This window comes from Mucor mucedo (genome assembly GCF_025094135.1).
Source record: "Mucor mucedo strain NRRL 3635 chromosome Unknown EV154scaffold_75, whole genome shotgun sequence".
Classification (NCBI taxonomy): domain Eukaryota; kingdom Fungi; phylum Mucoromycota; class Mucoromycetes; order Mucorales; family Mucoraceae; genus Mucor; species Mucor mucedo.
The window spans coordinates 114,962-132,846 of NW_026252359.1; the positions used below are offsets into that span (position 1 = coordinate 114,962).

At 37.4% G+C, this 17,885-nt stretch overlaps 5 protein-coding genes and 1 non-coding gene across 6 annotated transcripts; 3 read left to right on the forward strand and 3 right to left on the reverse strand.

The window, feature by feature from the left end:
* Positions 1-185: 185 nt before the first annotated feature.
* EV154DRAFT_539041 (heme peroxidase) lies at positions 186-1,162 on the forward strand (the record flags this gene model as incomplete). The annotated part of the gene is made up of 3 exons (XM_051604322.1): positions 186-283; positions 350-538; positions 607-1,162. 3 exons carry the CDS (start codon positions 186-188, stop codon positions 1,160-1,162), a joined length of 843 nt encoding a protein of 280 aa, XP_051455503.1.
* A 38-nt stretch (positions 1,163-1,200) lies between these two features.
* Positions 1,201-2,222, reverse strand: EV154DRAFT_291126 (acyl-CoA N-acyltransferase). Its single transcript, XM_051594807.1, has 3 exons — positions 2,057-2,222; positions 1,696-1,999; positions 1,201-1,593 (listed from the first exon to the last, which is right to left on the reverse strand). The coding sequence occupies exons 2-3, from the start codon at positions 1,821-1,823 to the stop codon at positions 1,239-1,241; spliced, it is 483 nt and encodes a 160-aa protein (XP_051455504.1). The 5' UTR covers positions 1,824-1,999; positions 2,057-2,222; the 3' UTR covers positions 1,201-1,238.
* A 2,992-nt stretch (positions 2,223-5,214) lies between these two features.
* Positions 5,215-7,401, forward strand: EV154DRAFT_553369 (galactosyl transferase GMA12/MNN10 family-domain-containing protein). The gene is made up of 2 exons (XM_051605127.1): positions 5,215-5,901; positions 5,969-7,401. The coding sequence occupies exons 1-2, from the start codon at positions 5,257-5,259 to the stop codon at positions 7,208-7,210; spliced, it is 1,887 nt and encodes a 628-aa protein (XP_051455505.1). The 5' UTR covers positions 5,215-5,256; the 3' UTR covers positions 7,211-7,401.
* Positions 7,385-9,070, reverse strand: EV154DRAFT_515765 (uncharacterized protein). The gene is made up of 4 exons (XM_051602301.1): positions 8,608-9,070; positions 8,240-8,546; positions 8,052-8,176; positions 7,385-7,985 (listed from the first exon to the last, which is right to left on the reverse strand). The coding sequence occupies exons 1-4, from the start codon at positions 8,819-8,821 to the stop codon at positions 7,747-7,749; spliced, it is 885 nt and encodes a 294-aa protein (XP_051455506.1). The 5' UTR covers positions 8,822-9,070; the 3' UTR covers positions 7,385-7,746.
* A 35-nt stretch (positions 9,071-9,105) lies between these two features.
* Positions 9,106-13,831, forward strand: EV154DRAFT_515767 (uncharacterized protein). Its single transcript, XM_051602302.1, has 11 exons — positions 9,106-10,020; positions 10,090-10,359; positions 10,442-10,780; positions 10,857-10,945; positions 11,011-11,128; positions 11,199-11,518; positions 11,580-11,697; positions 11,782-12,123; positions 12,179-12,766; positions 12,853-13,203; positions 13,278-13,831. Exons 1-11 carry the CDS (start codon positions 9,169-9,171, stop codon positions 13,794-13,796), a joined length of 3,906 nt encoding a protein of 1,301 aa, XP_051455507.1. The 5' UTR covers positions 9,106-9,168; the 3' UTR covers positions 13,797-13,831.
* Positions 13,832-13,930: 99 nt separating this feature from the next.
* EV154DRAFT_t83 lies at positions 13,931-14,003 on the reverse strand. Its single transcript has one exon. It is a non-coding gene; the product is annotated as a tRNA-Lys (tRNA).
* Positions 14,004-17,885: the final 3,882 nt, after the last annotated feature.

Genomic DNA, 17,885 nt, shown 5'->3' on the forward strand with positions numbered 1-17,885 from the left:
ATTCCCCAATGAAGTAGGAAATTTAAAAATGGGTATTTACAGTGCAAAATCCCTCTATTTTCAGTTTTTGTGGCTGTTTCATAAAAGGGGATGCCATTAGATAAAAGCAATAGGGAATTTTAAAATTGGACCAAGTATTAAAAACGCCCTAAAAAACGAATCAAAAGGTATAACACCTTTTAACAATGGACTCTAAAATCGGAGATTATGACGCCGTCAGGAAGGATATCATTGAAGCTATCCCTGCAGAAAGATACGATAAAGGCACTTTTGGTCCATCGATGTAAAAAGAGAAGCTTCTAATCAAACAGAAAAAAAAAAGCGGCCTAAAATCTTTCTTTTTCTCTAGGATCCGCCTTGCCTGGCATTCCTGCGCAACTTACAACAGACACCAAAATAACGGCGGTAGTCAAGGCGGAACAATGCGATTTGAAGAACAATATTCTGACACCGCTAACAAAGGACTGGAGAACGGTAGAAATGCTTTGCAGCCTGTTCATGATAAGCATCCTTGGTTGACATATGCAGATCTTTACACGTAGGTAAACCACCCATAGCCTATTTTTTTTTTTTTTAAGAAAAAATAACCGTTTTCTTTTTATATAGTCTAGGAGGTTGTGTCGCTGTCGAACAAATGGGTGGCCCCCATATCCCTTGGTCTGGCGGTAGATTTGATACAGACGATATAGAAGATATCCCACCTCGCAACCGCTTACCAGATGGCCATCTAAATAAAGGCCATATCATTGATGTGTTTTTAGACAGATTAGGCTTCACTGTGCAAGAGACGGTTGCTCTTATTGGTGCTCATGCTGTAGGTGAATGCCATAAAAGCCATCAAGGATTTGACGGCCCGTGGACACATAATCAGACAGAGTTTACAAACAATTTCTACAAGATGCTTCTAGAGCGTACCTGGAAAGAGAAAGTATGGGATGGACCCAGGCAGTTTGAAGACGAAGAAACGCATTCATTGATGATGCTGCCTACAGATATGGCCTTTCTTAAAGAACCATTCAGACCCTACGTCGAGCTTTATGCTGAAGATCAAGACAGGTTTTTTGAGGATTTTAAAAATGCATTTGTCAAACTCATATCGTTGGGAACATCACGTAAACGGGGAGAAAAAAATAAACTTTTGGTAGAGTGTTGCGGTAGATAAGAGACCCCACACACATTCATCCCGGTGGAGATGATAGATAAATAAATTACTGCTTTTAATTATACTACCATTTAGTCTAAATATTACGCAACCACATACGAATATGAGGAGTTCCATCCTCGTCAAAGATTTCATCGCCTTCTTCAATAACAAATCCAAGCTTGGCGTAAAATCCACGTCTAGGGTATTGTGAATGTAAAACAATACTATGGAAACCATTGTCCTTGCAGTGCTGAATAAAGCTTTTGACAAGCTTTTGGCCAATGTGAAGTCCGCGAGCAGAACTGAGCACAGCCAAACGACCTAATTTGGCAACGTGTTGTGGCTGAGGGATCAAACGAATGGTGCCGACAGGAACATGCTTTCTAATCGAGCCATCTTCATTTGTCTCGTCACAATATGCAGCCCAGTGCTCAGAGACATCATCATAACTAATTTTTTTTTTTTTTTTTTTTTTTTTTTTTTTACAATTTATGAATTACAGGGTTCAACACGGAGTTCTCTGTACCCCCCCCCTTTTTTTCCCTTTTTACCTGTCTAATTCACTTTCCATCGAATATTTCTGTTCATCTACAAACACGGCGATACGAACTTTTAAAGCATCCTTTCTTTCTGTTGGCGTAATGAGCTGTTCGACCGAGACGTTAGAGAACTTAGACATTTATTTAATTTAATTTTTAAATAAAAAAAGGGAAAAAAAGGAAAACTGTGATTTATATTTTTGGCTCAGGCAACATGTCTGGGGTGACAAGTCACAGAGAAAAATTAGTTACCGGCTCACCCGGAGATCCTTGCATAGCTAATCTGGCTTGCATGAGATTATTTGATAAGTTAAACCTTTAACAGATTATGTTAGTAAAAAGTATATTCAATCATAGAGTTTTGGCTATTTACTTATTTGGATTATTTACACCACGGCGGAAAGGTGGGAGAGTAAGACCATCTTCTGAAACTAATGCTGAGAATCCTATCAGAGCAATGTTTAACGCACCATTTTGGTCTCGATTTGACGTGGTTGACTTGTTATGCATGCGTCTCGGACAGTCTTTGTTAACGCAAACTACTGCACCTTTTAATCTTTTTATGGTATCCCCTCTTCTAACTACTTGCTTAGTAGTGGTTTCAAAACACGAAGTGCAAGTAACAGTTGATTTATATTCGTCAACAACCATAAACTTGTCCTTTTCTGTTTTTTGAAGCTCTGTAATTACTGGTTTTAAGCTTCTCCTAGTATGACCCTTCATAAACGTAGTAATGCCGGACCAGTTTCCCAGAAATGACCATACGACATTGTTATTTCCCTTTCCTACTGATGTAACAAGTCTTTTTCTGTGGTGGCTAAAAAATACTTGATAGAATTTTTTTGTACGTATTTTTCTAGTGAGCCTTTTATTTTCCAGATATGAAACATCAGCTTGTATTTTCTGGTTTTCTCTCCTATGTCGTTCTTGTCTACGTATTTTTTTCAAGCGTATTTTTTTCAAGCGTATTTTTTTTATACCACTTACAGGAATTCTGGCCAGAAAACCAGCAGGCCAGTATGATCACAGCTATTTACAGCGCAATCACAGCCATTCACTGTTCTTGAGTTCCAAAAACTCAAGAACCCTGCCTAGGAGGTCGCCCTCCTATAGCAAAGACTAGCCGCAGCCGCAGCCGCAATATCACAATATATCTTTTTCAATTTAGCTTCTTTTCAAAGAAACAAGAGTCATTACTAACTAACCTTTTTATGTGATCGGTTACTTTCATACGATAAAATAAGTATGTTAAGGGAAAAGAAAAGAAGAAGAATAAAGTGTGTGGACCAGCTTTATTTATAAATAAACAAGCTTATGTCAGGATGATTTCATTTGTCTATTTTATCATCCATAATGTTTGAGCCCTTACCTAAGATAGAAATGTCTACAAAAACCTCCCAAGCAAGTCAGAGCTTGGTAATAGTCTATCTGCGTTCCAGTAGTAGCTTGTAATGACAGTGAAGCAGAGTTTTGGGAAAAAAGAAATCGATCAGCCCATGAAGTTTAGATGATATGACACGCGTGATTCTAAAAAATACATTTATTTATTCGAAAAAATACGGAGTTCTAGACATTTCCAATTTGAAGAGATAAAAAACACAAATCGAAACTAAGGTTGGAAAAAATACCAATTTTCGTAGACCACCCTACGATAGAAAGGACTTCGAAAAAAAGTCTATTCTATACTTTTTTTTTTTTGTATAAATCCTAATTTTATTTAAGATTCAATGAAAGTCACATGTCATAATGAGAGGTATGCATTGATGTAGTAAGGGATGAATTAAAATGCGAAGAAAAACAAAAGGTAAATTAAGAAAATTAAGTGATAAGAAAATTGGCTGAGTTCACGTTGTGCTGGTTGATATAGGTGTGAGCGATACCAATGATAGTACAGACAACCTGATCCGGGATAAAAGGTGTGGAATCAAAAATAAAACTCCAGTTGTGTTTCCAAATGCCTTCAAGGATAGAGCCAAAAAGAAAAATTGGGGTGGTTTGAAGATGGAAAATTTTGCGACTGGGAAAGTTGAATGTGTATATACTGGATAGGACCTCAGACGGTTTAAGTAAATATAAGGCAGGTGATTGCGGATATAGATATGTGAAGGATCGTTTCCAAATCTGCCAAACACGCTGACAAGAGACAAACATATCCTCGGGGTAATGAGAGCTTGCAGAGCATAACGGGCAGAGAGGAGAGTCTACTAGCGGTGGGAGATATCTATGCATGGTGAGGGTCGTATTAACCTTATTATGCAGAATTTGAAACCAGACGTTTTTAGTACGGATGTTCAACCGACTACGCCAAAAAGCTTTGCAAGTAGAACCGGTGTAACGACTGACAGACGTAACTCGGTGAGGAGTGCGGTGCACCATTTCCTCCCGGAAGGACTTGGTTGAAATTTGATTGATTAATATAGTGTTTCGAAAAAAGTCAGTCAATGGTTCAGTTTTAATCGACCCGAACAAGTGATCGTTGGATGTCAATAGTCGCAGAGCAAACGGATACAGTTGGGCTAAATCAAGCAGAAGACTTTGATGAAAGCGAGATCCGAGAATGGGATATTATCCTTGAAATAAAGTAAAATGTGACATAACAGGTTTTTGTGACTAGGCAAAAAATTTATTGGATGAAGGAATATTTATCTGATTTAAACGTATTATATCGCGGAGGGATGATGACGAGATTGGGAGAGTATAGGAATTAAAGAATATTTTGGACTACGCAGAAGCGCGCACCAGAGACGATAACAGAGGCAAACAGAAGGGGTAATTGGGGACAGGACAGAACTTTCGCCAGGAATCGATCTCACATCTTGACTTTAGAAGTCAAGGGTTCTAACCACTTTGCTAGAGGGCCGAAGCCCAAGTTCACAAAAATGATCAAATGAAGTTCAAATAAATGACTAATTAGTTTTCAACTTCCGACCAATGTTTTCAAATGGCAGCGGAAGCATTGTATAAAGCTATAATTGAACAATGCTTGCAGCTTTATAACCCTTTTCTATCACATTGCAGATAAAAGATTTACTTGTCAAGGTTGAAATGAAGTATAAATAAGCATTTTTTTTTCTTTTTGTTGTTGCTGCTGTTGTTGTTGACGTAGCAGTTTAGCAAAGGACTATTGTTGAAGTAATAGGGCTATATATGCACCTTTACTCATTTTATGTATATTGGCCTTGGGATATGTTCATTTAAAGTAATTAACAATAATGCATTTGATTAAGGGCACCTATATTGAAATTCCCGTACTGTTACATTTGTGTGCGCAATACACTGTACACCTCCCATTGAGCATCACACATAGAATCAATACTTTCTGCCACTTAAAGTGTCTCAATCTTTTTCGATCATGTGAAGTACTTTGATACAATAAGCATCATGTTGATGTACGCCACGCATTATTTGAATAAGCCCAATTTTGGGACTGCCCTCCCAAACCAGGCGGAGCTGTGAGCTAGCTGTTACTAAAAATAAACATCTAGTCCCAAAAAAAAAAGAAAAAAAGCTGTACCTCTTTTTCTTTTTCTTTTTTTTTCTCTTATCGCTTGTTGTTGTGTCTGAATATACAAAATGGCTGGTTCAGAGTTGCCTTTCCCAAATAATGCGAGAGCAGAAAACGCAACTATATTCGGTGGGTCTCGGTTTGGCCGAAAGAAGAGAACGATTTTCGTGCTATTGCTGGTGGCGGTGTTCTTTGTCTTATGGTTCAACTCGGATTTAGATCGCTTGAGCAACACGGTGGTTGATAGTGGGTCAGCACAGAGTCCAAAGACCACAACGGTGGCTCCTTCTGTTGTTATTGAAGATGATGAGGCCGATTTAGATGAACAACCAGAACCAGCACCTGCGGTAGTAACAGAAAAGGCACCTGCAAAGGCAGTGGAAGACCAGAAGAAGAAGACAAAACCAAGCACACTACCTATCCTCCCCGATGAGTCTACACCACAGCACTTCAAATATCTCATGATTATCGCTTCTAGAGCAAGTAATTTAAGTCGCCGTCAATTAATTCGTAAGACTTATTTTGGCATGGAGGATAATTTGGAACCATGTATGAAAAAGGATAAGGGCTTCAATTACATGTTCTGGGTGTATGGCGAAAAGCCCATGTCAAAGACCCCTGAACGTCGCTTATACGAAACTGAAAAAATTGAATGGAACGATTTGGAGAAGGTAGATCAATCTGCTTACAGTCAAGATGAAGTCTTAAAATGGGTAAAGTATTTATATATATATTTTAAAACTCGTCGACTTTTTGGATCTAATTACAGAAAATAACTAGGCCGAAACTACTTTAAAAGAAAGAGGTGTTACCTATGATTATCTTGTTATCCAAGATGCTTATTCTCTTATTCAACTCAACTATATCCAGCAAACGATTCAATCCGAAGTAGGTCAATTCCCTACCGGTAAACTCGCTACTGATCTTGCTTGGGTCTCTCCTGGTAATAAAAACGCCCTTGTAGCCGGTTCAACTGCTGTCCAGAAGCTGTTGGAGAACGAATCTGAGTACAAGGATGTTATCACCGAAGGCGAAAATACGTTGATGGCCAACTTTTATGAATTCCATCGTTCTGTTTCGGTTCAACTTAACTTTGTCACCGCCAAAAAGGAACTGAGTCGTCTTCAAGCATTGAAAGAAAACTCGCCATTCTTTATCTCTGAAACCAACCGCTTTGCTACTTGGAAAAATCATGTGGAATCCATTGCTGATTTGACCATTGCAGTTTCCAACATCTATCAAGATTCCGATTTTGCCGCTGTCGCCCATACGCTTAATCTTGGTGGCTCCTCTGTGTGTAAACCTCTGGAAAAAGCCAGCATTGCTGTTGTCACCAGCTCATTTATCTACGACAACTGTATGGAACCTTCAGCATCTCTCGCCGCCGATAATAAGCGTAGTTATGCTCTTAAGCACAATTATGCTTTTGTTGCTCGTTCCGGTGAGTTTGCTCAGCAACAACTTCGTGAAGAAAAGAGAAGACCTGTTTGGGGTAAGATTGACGTTGTCCAAAAGGTGCTCCCCAAATATGATTGGTTGTTTTGGATGGATATGGATGCTGTGATTATGAACCCTGAACAAACTGTACAGACACTTCTTGATGAATTCAGAAACAGTTTCCCCGAAGGTCCTCGTGCTTTTGAAAAGACGATTGATTTGGTTATTTCTAAGCCAACAAAGGACAAGATGATCAATGCCGGTGTCTTCTTTATGCGTAACACCGAATGGGCACAGAAGTTCCTCAACACCTTGCAAGAGTCTACCTATTGGTATAATAAGGGTCCCTCTTATGAACAGGGAGCCATGTGGGATTTAATTCAAGAGCCCGGCTACAAGGAACATGTCCTCTTACTTGAAAACGACGATCATACATTCAATACTTTCCCCAAACTTTATGTTCCTGGAGATTTTATTGTGCATTTTGCTCCTGATAAATGTCCCAATTCTGCTGTCTTGGGTGGATTAAAGGCTGCTCGACAAATTCAACAAGGTCAAACTGTTACTTCTTTCCAGGAAGATTAAGTTGCTTTGGAAAAAAAAATGACCTTCACCCTTTTGTAATTACTTGAATACATATATAAATAAAAAAGCTTTTTGAAACAAACAAATAAAATAAAAAGTGTGGCTGATTTGTGCGTCCCCCAAAAAGAAGTATAAATAGCTCTCCTGGCCACTGTTGCACGGACTCGTTCTGCCAAGCTTTCTAACTTTCTGGAATAAGCAGGTTGAAACCTTGATCTCACTTTCTTGGGAAGTTTGAGATAGTTCCTGCTGGACAGCAGTTATGTTGGCATGTCCTTTGATAAGACGTTTGTCTTTTCTGGGTTACTCAAATATGTAGATAAATTTCATATGGCAGCAGCACCTGTTAAATTGTAACCCGTGTATGTAGTTTAAATCACAAATGTATCATGTAGGCTAATGCAGCCACATCCAGTCTTACCAACAATGCGAACACCTTGTATAGGAGGCTTCTTGGTTCAAAATAAATAAAAAAGCAATTCTATATTCAACTGAAAGAATGGTGCTTCATTTATTAATGCAATTAATATAAATGTTCAAGAACCCAGACGAACACCTGTACCAGGGAAGCTGGGAGAAGCGGAACTCGATCTTTGGTTTGGGCTTGGCGTATTTACTACAGAGGGTGCGCTAAAGATTGGCAAGTAAACGCCACTTGAATCCACCGACACAAAGTTGGGTGATCTTGTCAAGAAGCTCAACCATGCTTTTCCTTCATAACGCGTCATTGTCTCGTCAGACGGAACAACATACTTTGAATACTTTTCATCCACGACTAATGTCTTAATTATTAGTACCTTTCTCTCTCTCTCTCTCTCTCTATCTCTTTGGCGTTACTCACAAACAAAGGCAATTAACGCCGAGGTGAAATTCAAAATAAAAGATAAACCAGGTGCTAAAAACACAAAAAAGATCAATACAATCACTGGCCAAGCCTTGTTAGGAATACGAATCGATCCAGCAATCCTAAAAAAAAATCATTCGTGTCAAACAGTGTTTATCATCTTGTTTAAATAAAAAATGCCTTACATTCTATCCGATTCACCTTCTTCCTTCAGGTAATTTACAACAACTAGGCCCACGACCCATCCTGCCATACCAAAGTATCCTGCAGTACCGTTGAATTCGGATTGTGGGGTATATGTCGTCAACACTTGGATAATGGCTATATAGACAAGTGCTGGTACAATTGTAAATAAAGTCAAGAGTACCCATCCTAGTCGAAGGGTGCCTAGCTTCTTCTCAGCCTTGAATATCTCGGGTAACAACCAAAAGGTTGTAATGATCATCTCAAGGAGTGATTTTGAGGAAATGGGGTACAACACAAGTCTTTGAACTATAGAAGAGTACTTATATTTAGACGCTGCTTTAATTACCATTGTTAGTATATGCCTTACTTTGCCATCGGTCAATGACGAGATGCGCATCCAGATAGGTCCAGTATAAAAAGCTAAAGAATGACGAGACAAAGAGATCCACAAGATAAAGTGCAGTGGGGACAACCAGTGCAAACTTGGTCAGTGGTGGTAGTGTTGTCAGCACTTGTTTGACGTGGTCGATAAATACGCTAGTCGCGTTACTGCTATTCGTATTATTATTATTTGTGCTCATCCTCTTTTTTTGTGTGTGGAAGAGAAGAAAAAGGAAGATCCGAAATATAAATTTTTGTTGATTTGACTCAAACAACCCTTTATTTTTTCGCTGCAATAAATATTATGATTTTCCTTCCCATAAACATCAGTCATAGACACATCTTTTTTTTTTTTGCCAGCTAAATTGTTGCATTATCGATCTAATGGAAACCCAGGTATCCAAGACAAGTGGTCAAGGTATAATTATAAAACTAACTCACGTGTTGAAAAGAAGTAGGAGTTAAATAAATTCTTTAAATAGAACCCATTTCTTTTTTTTATTATTTTAGTTTTTTTTAAACCCTTTGAATTTTCTTTATACTCTATATGCCCAACTTGATAAAGTCAGCAAAAGTATCGACTATACGAAGAGGAGCCACCAAAATCAATAAAAGAGGCTCCAGTAGACACGTCAGCTCTGATGTCGTGTACGACTTTGCTTTACGTTGTGCTATAAGAGCTAATCTCGAACAAGCAGAAAAAAAAAAGCCAGCATCTGGAATCTCGCCAACGTCTTCCTTGAACAGCAACAGCAACAACAACAACAAAAAGAAGGAAGACAGACACTCTTCTCTTCACCATAGTTTCTCTAGTTTGACAGACATATTTTCGGACGGTAAACAAACCGACAAATTAACTCGAGAAATTGTGAAGGGCCTGATGAAGCGCTTAGAGGATGTTTATAAAGAAAGGGATACTTCAAAGCCTGAATATCTGGATACCAGGTTTAGAACCGTATGTAAAACGGTAAAGAAGAATCTAAGTGAACATCGCTATAGGCCGACGGGAACCATCAATGACACGGTCATCATGTTTCTAAAATCAAGTGAAGCCCATTTAAAGAACGATAAAGAGGATCCTGCTTTATGGTACGCGGATTTACAAAAGTTCATTGCCAGGTTTGCAGAAATGGTAATACAGACTATCCAACAAGATGCCCCTTCAGCTGCCACGCCGGAGTTATTAGAAAAACTTTCCGGTTTTTGTACTCCCCACAATAATACCCAAAAAAGGTCAATACAGGCTGAAAAAAGATCTTCTTCGTCGTCCTCGAGTAGTACAATCATTGATAGCCTCGAAGATTTTCCAATGGTACTCACAATCAAAAAATTGTTTCGTGTCGATGACGATGAGCATCGTAAGAAACTCTTAGAGCTTGTTCCAATCTGTACTGAATCCGTTAGTAGTCTTTTTTTAAAAAAAACACTTACAAATTATTCACTCATATTTAATTTTTTTTTTTTTTAGGCTTTGTTAAATGACTTTAAAAAGTGCATCAATCAAGTTCACACCAATGGTAAAAAAGAGGATTTTTCAACTTTACAAGCGTACGAAAACTGGCAAAAGACAGAACTGAAGCAGTTGACAGAACTAATGAAATCCATGATGCTGATGAATCCCAACCTAAGCATTGCCACATCAAGTGAAGTAGACGTTGGCAACACCAATTTGCTAGCAAGACAGCAAAGCACCGATTCCTATCATTCCATATCGAGCCAGAACAGCAATAGTAGCATCGTAAGTAGTATACATCCCCTTCACACGCGCGCGAGCGCTAGTTTTAAGAAATTATGCTGAACTAATGTAATAACGTGCATAGGAGCAAACGACATCCTTTGCATTTATACCCTCCGACCCCAAAAATTGTTTCCGTTTCCTGATGAATATGTGCCTTGATCATGACACTGAAAACATTGCAGCCGTACCCGAATCAGAGAGAGCCAAAACAAGTGTCCTGACACAACAATCCGATGAACTCTTGAGAGAATGTTGGAAAACATGGCGATTATCTTCTCCCTTCAGGGCCATCCTTTATCTCACTCTGGTAAAGTCGAAGTTCGACAAACATGATCTTGAAATTGACGATCTGGATGAAGCCATGAGATCCATAGACAGAGTGTCAAAAGAGAATGATGTTTCATCATGGGCCATTGTTGATGTAAAATATGCAATCAATCACCCGTCATTCTTTTTATATCTAACGTCTTTTTTCTTTTCTTTTTTCTGTATGTTAGCGGGATAATTTAGTGCGCGCTTTGGAAGGAATAAATAATTCTCTTTTACATGAATTAGCCGACGGGTTATCCAAGTATTGGAAAATCAGGTAAAGGTCTTATGCATCCATTCTAGTTAGCTCCCATTAAGACTCTTTTTTTTTTTTTTTTTTAGTCCTGGTTGGGTTCAAGATATTATTGATTTATTGGACAAAGTCTATACCAACCCTGCTTACTTGGAAGCTCATCCCGATCCAAAAGCTGACTTTGCACTTGTCGAAGAAATAATCAAGGTACATTTGCCATATAAAAAAAAATTCACCCTCGTATCCCATAATGTTAAAAACACAGAATCGTCGTTAGGGTGCAGCGGTAGAGCGATGGGGGAAAATTGAAAAAAAATCCAGGAATCCCGAAGAGGACGATTTGTTCAATTTGATTACCATGGCTGATAATCTAAGCAAGGAACTCACTGTGGTGGCGAAACAAAAGTTTTTCGAGCCCATCATGGATGTCCTGTTTATTCCCAGCATTGTCATGGCCAGACAAATGCCGTACTTTGCCTTGGAAATGGAAAACTGGTCCTACTCTCCCGAATCAAAAACTTGTCCTGTCGATATCGCTTTTGAACTATATTCTAAAGTATTGAATCTGGAAAAATTGTACGATGAATATGGACCTGAGTAAGTTTTTCTTTAAACCATTGACGGACAGTCATGGATTACTGATTGTGGTTAAACATAGGAATAAGATAAGTTTATTCAAAGTTGAATCTTGGTTCTTGCCCCATGTCAAACGTTGGCTTATTAAAACTAGTGCGTCGACCATGGAATGGGTTGATAATGCTGTTACACAGGATCAGGTACCCTTTTTTTTCATCTTTCTTTTTTTTTTTTTTTTTTTTTTTTTTTTTTTTTTTTTACTAACAAACTACAACAAAAAAAAGTTCCAACGCATTAGCGATATCATCCTACATTCTTCGTCTATCATTGACTTGTTTTCCATGTTTAATCAAGCCGTTGACTTTGTATCTGATTTGGAGTGGCCGAATAATATTCAACATTGCTTATTTGAAACTTTCCTGTCTAAAATTATTGGCGAGGGAATTCAACATTACTGTTACACGCTAGAAGACTTGGTGAAGAAGGATATCTTATACGATCTTGCAAGTAGCGAAACTTCAGCTGAGACACCTTCATCATCCCTCATGGATAAAGCAAGATTTCAGATCATGGGCGGTAGAGGCTTGAGTAAGGAAGAAGGTGTACCTGAAGATTTATCGCCAGAGGTATAAAAACAAAAATCAAAAAATCAAAAAGTTGTGAATACTTATATCATATCAGCTTTGTGTAAAATTAAATGATATAGAAGCCGCCCGAAAAAAACTAGACCGACTCTATCAAATGATGAATGTGGACGAAATCGCGCAATTCATGAGAGAAAACGTGACACCCCAAAACACGTACAAGTCAGTGCAGAACAATTATCTGTATACCATTAAAGTCGTGCGGGCAGAAAATTTACAGCCTCTCGATAAAAACGGCCTCAGTGATCCCTATGTCGTATTTGAAATCGATGGCAAACCTATCACCAAAACAAGAACTATGTATGAGACCTTGAACCCGCGATGGGATCAAGAATTTGATATTTGGCTTAGCGACGAAAGAACCGTGGATGTACTGGCCGTTGTAAACGACGAAGATGTCATCACGGCGGACGAAGAGTGTGGCGTCGTCTGGTTCAAACTCGCACCCGAATATTTCAATGATTTTCAAACCCATGAGTTGGTGCTGGATCTTTCTCCTCAGGGCACCCTTGTACTTCGCGTCAGTATGGAAGGGGAAAAAAATGATATTCAATTTTGGTTCGGCAAAGCGTTCCGTACATTGAAGCGTTCCGAAAATGATATGGCTGGAATAATTGTTGGCAAGGTATGTATATGCAAAAAAAAAAAAAAAAAAAAAAATTATCACGACGTAACTTTCTAATCATGATTTTAACAAATACAAAAAAAAAGATGGGCTGTTATATCCATCAATGCCTTTCTCGTGAAGTCATAGACAAGCTTTTAGGTAGAGACGAGGTTGGATTTTTTGCAGCGTTTAGTCGAGCAACGAGTAAACAAGTCGAGCCTGACTTGCAAGACTGTGAAAACGCTATTGCGCCCCTAATTGAATTCCTCGAAAGTAATCTCAGGATTTTGAACGATAACCTATCAGAAACAAACATGCATACTGTAGTCCTGACCATTTGGAGGGAAATCTTGCGAACTTTAGATAACGTTTTATTGCCTCCTTTATCCGAACAACTGGCAGAAATCAAACCATTAGATATGTATGAACTCCATGTCGTCTTTAAATGGTTAGAGGTATAAAAAAAATCTTCACTCCTATTTAAAAAAATTCTAATTTTTATTTTTGATCCGTTACCTATTTTATAAAGTTACTCAAAATTTTATTCAATGGCGGAGAGGATGGTGATGCTATACCCTTAGAAAATCTAGAAGACGAAATATACCACTCATTGCTTGCTACCAATGCTGCCTACAACCTGGAAACAGACCAATTGATAGAAGAATACAAGCTATCCCATCATAAATCTCGCAGTGTTAAACTGACCGGGAAGCAGGCCGATCGTAGTAAAACAATCTATCATTCTAAAAATACCATTCGTCACGGCAAACGTCAAAGCTTCATCAAGAAGGACGATCATCGTCGATCCAGTATTAACACACCCACCAGTGATTCTATATTGCGCATGCTGCGTATGCGACAAGGTCGACATGTGGTGGAATTTTTGAAACAAGAATTTGAAAAACGTAATAGTCCCCCCGAAGCCATACCATCGGCCCTCGATCACCAACCATTGCCGGAAAGCCCAACTTCGTTAACCGATAAGAAGAAAAAAAATCGTTTATCAAAACACTCAATACCAGAACAAGGAATCACTTTGACAGATTAGAATAAATAAATCTCTTTTGATGCAATCATTTTAAATACATAGAACAAAAAAAAAAAGAATATATACCATATCCTTTTTTCCCTTACATTGAAGCTACACACACTATCTACATTCAAAAAAATTACAAAAGATAAAGCCCAACGGGGGGGTCGAACCCCCAACCTTGAGATTAAGAGTCTCACGCTCTACCGATTGAGCTAGCTAGGCTTGGTGACACCAAAACCACTATATAAAATACGGCCCTGCAAAAAAACATGTAAAAAGTCACGTGATTGTCACGTGAAACGTTGCTGATTGGCCTTGTTTCCGTCAGTATTTGCTTTTTCATGCAAATGTTTTGAACACAAAAAAACTTAAAATTACATTTTATGCAGTCAGGCTTATGGCAATGAGATAAAAGGGCTAATAATTTATTAACATAAATCTATGATATTTATAATAGTGTGTCACATGTTTACGTAGCATGACATATGAGGTGGAATTTCGACGCGACCATCTTTTTTTTTTTTTTTACCCTTGTCTCACTCCTCTAAATGGCAACTCACATATCAAAAAAGCAAAAAAAGAATACCCAGCGATGCAATGTGGTGTTTACATCATGCCAGTTCTCTTTTTTTGAAATCTTTTGTTCGCCACTTTGAATTATACGATCGTCAATACAGCCACAGGCGCGTTATCAAACTATTCTTGAAAAGTATTTGAAGATGCTGCCAAAGATAGCCTGTTTGTGGAAATCGATGTAGATTTACTCGAGGCTGATGACCATCTGCTTTGGACAACTCTTAAAACCGGCTTATCTTAACACGACTTGACTACTGTTTAGAGTCTTTATTAAATAAATATGTTTAGGATTAATAGGTATGACGAAGTAAAATTTAACTTCTTGTGCGTGGTGGCTTTCAACCTACCTACATATATTGAATTTATTTGCCATTTCTGGGCAAGTGTAGCACTAAATGTGGCAGATCAAGCAAAAAATAATACTGTGTCGGAAGCGCTCCCACCACAATCGTGAATAGCTTCCACTGTGTTTAATATTATTATGTGTAATCCTATAAGCCCTATTTATTGCCTTATTGTAACCTTATGATGTGATATGTCTAGTACTAGCTATCTATATTAGGCAGATGGTTACCAAATAATGCCTGATGTATTCATGTCATAGATATGGATATACTTCTTGTAGCACTAATATGGCAGATCACTACAAGTGAATCCACTCTGCGATTCCACTCAGTGATTCCACAAAAACTGGATGAAAAAAAAACAGAGTCAAACGACCATGTTAACGCTGGGAAAAACTGTAAGTTAAGGAAGTGAAAATAAGTTATTTTGTCTTGATAAGACAATAAGAAGCTTGTAGTCGATGAAAATCCTTCCCTAGCTTGTAAAAAGGTTTTTGCTTTGACTATATGGCCCATTAATAACCACTGTGACAGGGAATTAATGAAGATCTAATGAGAGGCTACGAAGGAATTATATCTTGTAGTAGTCTGAGAAGTACTATATTTATCCCTAATTTTACAAAAAGCTTCATCGTCCTAAAATGCATGAATAGCTGTAGGATAGTTAAAACAGTTTGCTCAAAAAGGGTTTCGTTCAGTCAACAGGTAAATAAGATCCTAATTCACCCTTATCCTCAATACCATTTCGCTTACAAGTAAGAAATTTTCCAAAAATCAAAATGCAATACAATACTTATATAATCTAATAGATAAAATAGTGGAATAACTGAGTCTTTGTTATTTACTTTTTCAATGGAGTGTTTACAATTAATAAAGAAAGCTCTAATCGTGCATTGATAATTAAATCAACTTCTTTGAGTGAAATGAGGCAGGATCTTTCGTTTCCGAAGAGTGTTAGTCGACAAACGCACATAAATGTATAAAAAAGGTTAGGGACCATTACAAAAAGATGGTGGAGGGGTTTCATACAACAATAACATCGCATACATATCCATGTAGTTCATCTTTTTAGACTCTTCACATGGATTGTACTGGTAAAAGTCGTGCAGATATAAGCATATAAAAATGTATAACCGCTACAGCAACACATTGGTAACAATCAAATTAGTCATTAACAAGACAGCAATGAAGTATGGGACCATTTTTAGCAGCCAGGAGGTTATTATTTTAATCTCCGAATCATATGGCATACCTTTTTTTTTAAACTGATTTGATAAAAATCAGGATCTTATAATTTTCGTGTCAAAGTAAAGTCGTTGAGCATTAGACTTTTACTAAAATAAAGTTTGCCCAAAATGTCCAAAAAAATTATGCGCATCTTTGGATATATGTTAGAGTGTAGTTTTATATAAAAGATATAAATTTTGACTAACACAAACTAATTTTTTACGTGGGCGTTAAATACAGTTATTGTTACAGTAAAACTGCTCCACAAATGCTACCAATAGAAAAAGCGTAAAATTTGGGCCTTAGTTATCTATGAACACTTTTTGTTAAACTTACAGGAAGGGTTCCTAAAAGGTACATTTGTAAATTTTGATATTTTCCTCGAGGTATACCCTTTGTGTTTTGGTCAAAACCTAATAATCCAATATGATATTTTAGATGATTCTGAACATTTTTTTGGCTTGAAAGGACGTACGGAAACGACAGTTTACTATATGGAAAATTCGATTGAAAATGACATATCAAGTTACAAAGGGACAAAACAGAGAAGTTGATATTATACGCACCCTTTTCTTATTATGGGAGTATGTAAACGCTTGAAGTAGTTTAGAAAATGTCCCAAATATTTTTTTTTACTTTCAATAAACATGATCAGCAATGCATCAATTATAAAAAAAAAACGGTCATGTTTAATAAGCTCTGGATATAAATTACTCATTATTCGATAATTGCTGTTTTTTCATTTTCATTTTTATAAAACAAAATTGTTAGAGATCTCCTGCTTGTGCCGACAGCGAGAACTGCTGAAGATACCCGAAGACACCCCCAGAGTCCCACTGACAACCCGCACAGGAGACCTCAAGGTATACCCCCACAAGTGAGAGCAACCCAAAAGCCCCAGACCCAACATGAAGAAAAAAAAAAGAAGAAAAAAATGAAAATGGAGTGAAAATTGGTCTGCTTTTATACTTTTCAAAAGCTAAAAATTTTGTGTAGATCATCATTTATGACGTTTTTCCTGTGACTTTTTCTTGAGTTTCCACGACTTTCCATGGCACTTTGTGACAATTAAGGATTCTCGCACCTTTCCTTTTTTGTTATATCTAGCCATGCTCTATGTGAATAATGTATCACATCTAATTAAAAATTAGGGATGTATCCGGTTCCACGTTCCTTTTTAATTTACTTTTGTAAAAATTATCTGAATTGATCCACACAGCTTTTTGTTTAAATTATCGTCTCGATGGAGCTTTTTGGTGCCCTAAAACTGTGTAATAACGCATGAATTTCTCCATCGTGTAACATCCCAAGCAACATCTCAGTATCTTTTTTTTGGCACTTGTCAAACAATTTTGTCGTGTTTAAGAGGTTAGGTATAAACATTTGATATATATAATCTTCTCCATTAAAAAGATATTCACATGGGCTTAAATATCAGTAGAATCATAACTGTACTGATGGCTTCCATTTCGAAATCGTTCAGTAGTCACTATAATAAGTATCCACAACAACTACAAAGAAACTATCCTTGCCAATTAAGATCCTTTTTCGCTTTTCAACAAATTAAAAACGATTCTTTATTTATGTCACATTGGCTTTATAAGACTTTATTATTAATAAGTGAATAACGCAATTCACCTCAGTTTTTTTGATGAACCCAGCAAATAAAAAAAAAAAATCCCAATAAAATAGCTTAAAATATAATGATATTCACGGTTAAATATTTATAAGCTGCTGCCTCATTTCCTTTTATTTGCCTTATCTTTTCTATCGAGAAAAATATTAAAACCCTAGAAGGCAGGTTCTCAAAATACGTTCTAAAGTTATAGAAATATGTTGCTCTGTAGGTCTTTTAAGCAAGTTAAAGATTTAGGTGTTTTTGATATTGTATTGTATACAGTCGTGCTTCCCGGGTGCCATAGGACGGTTTTTTTTAGGGATAATCCCGCCTATTTCA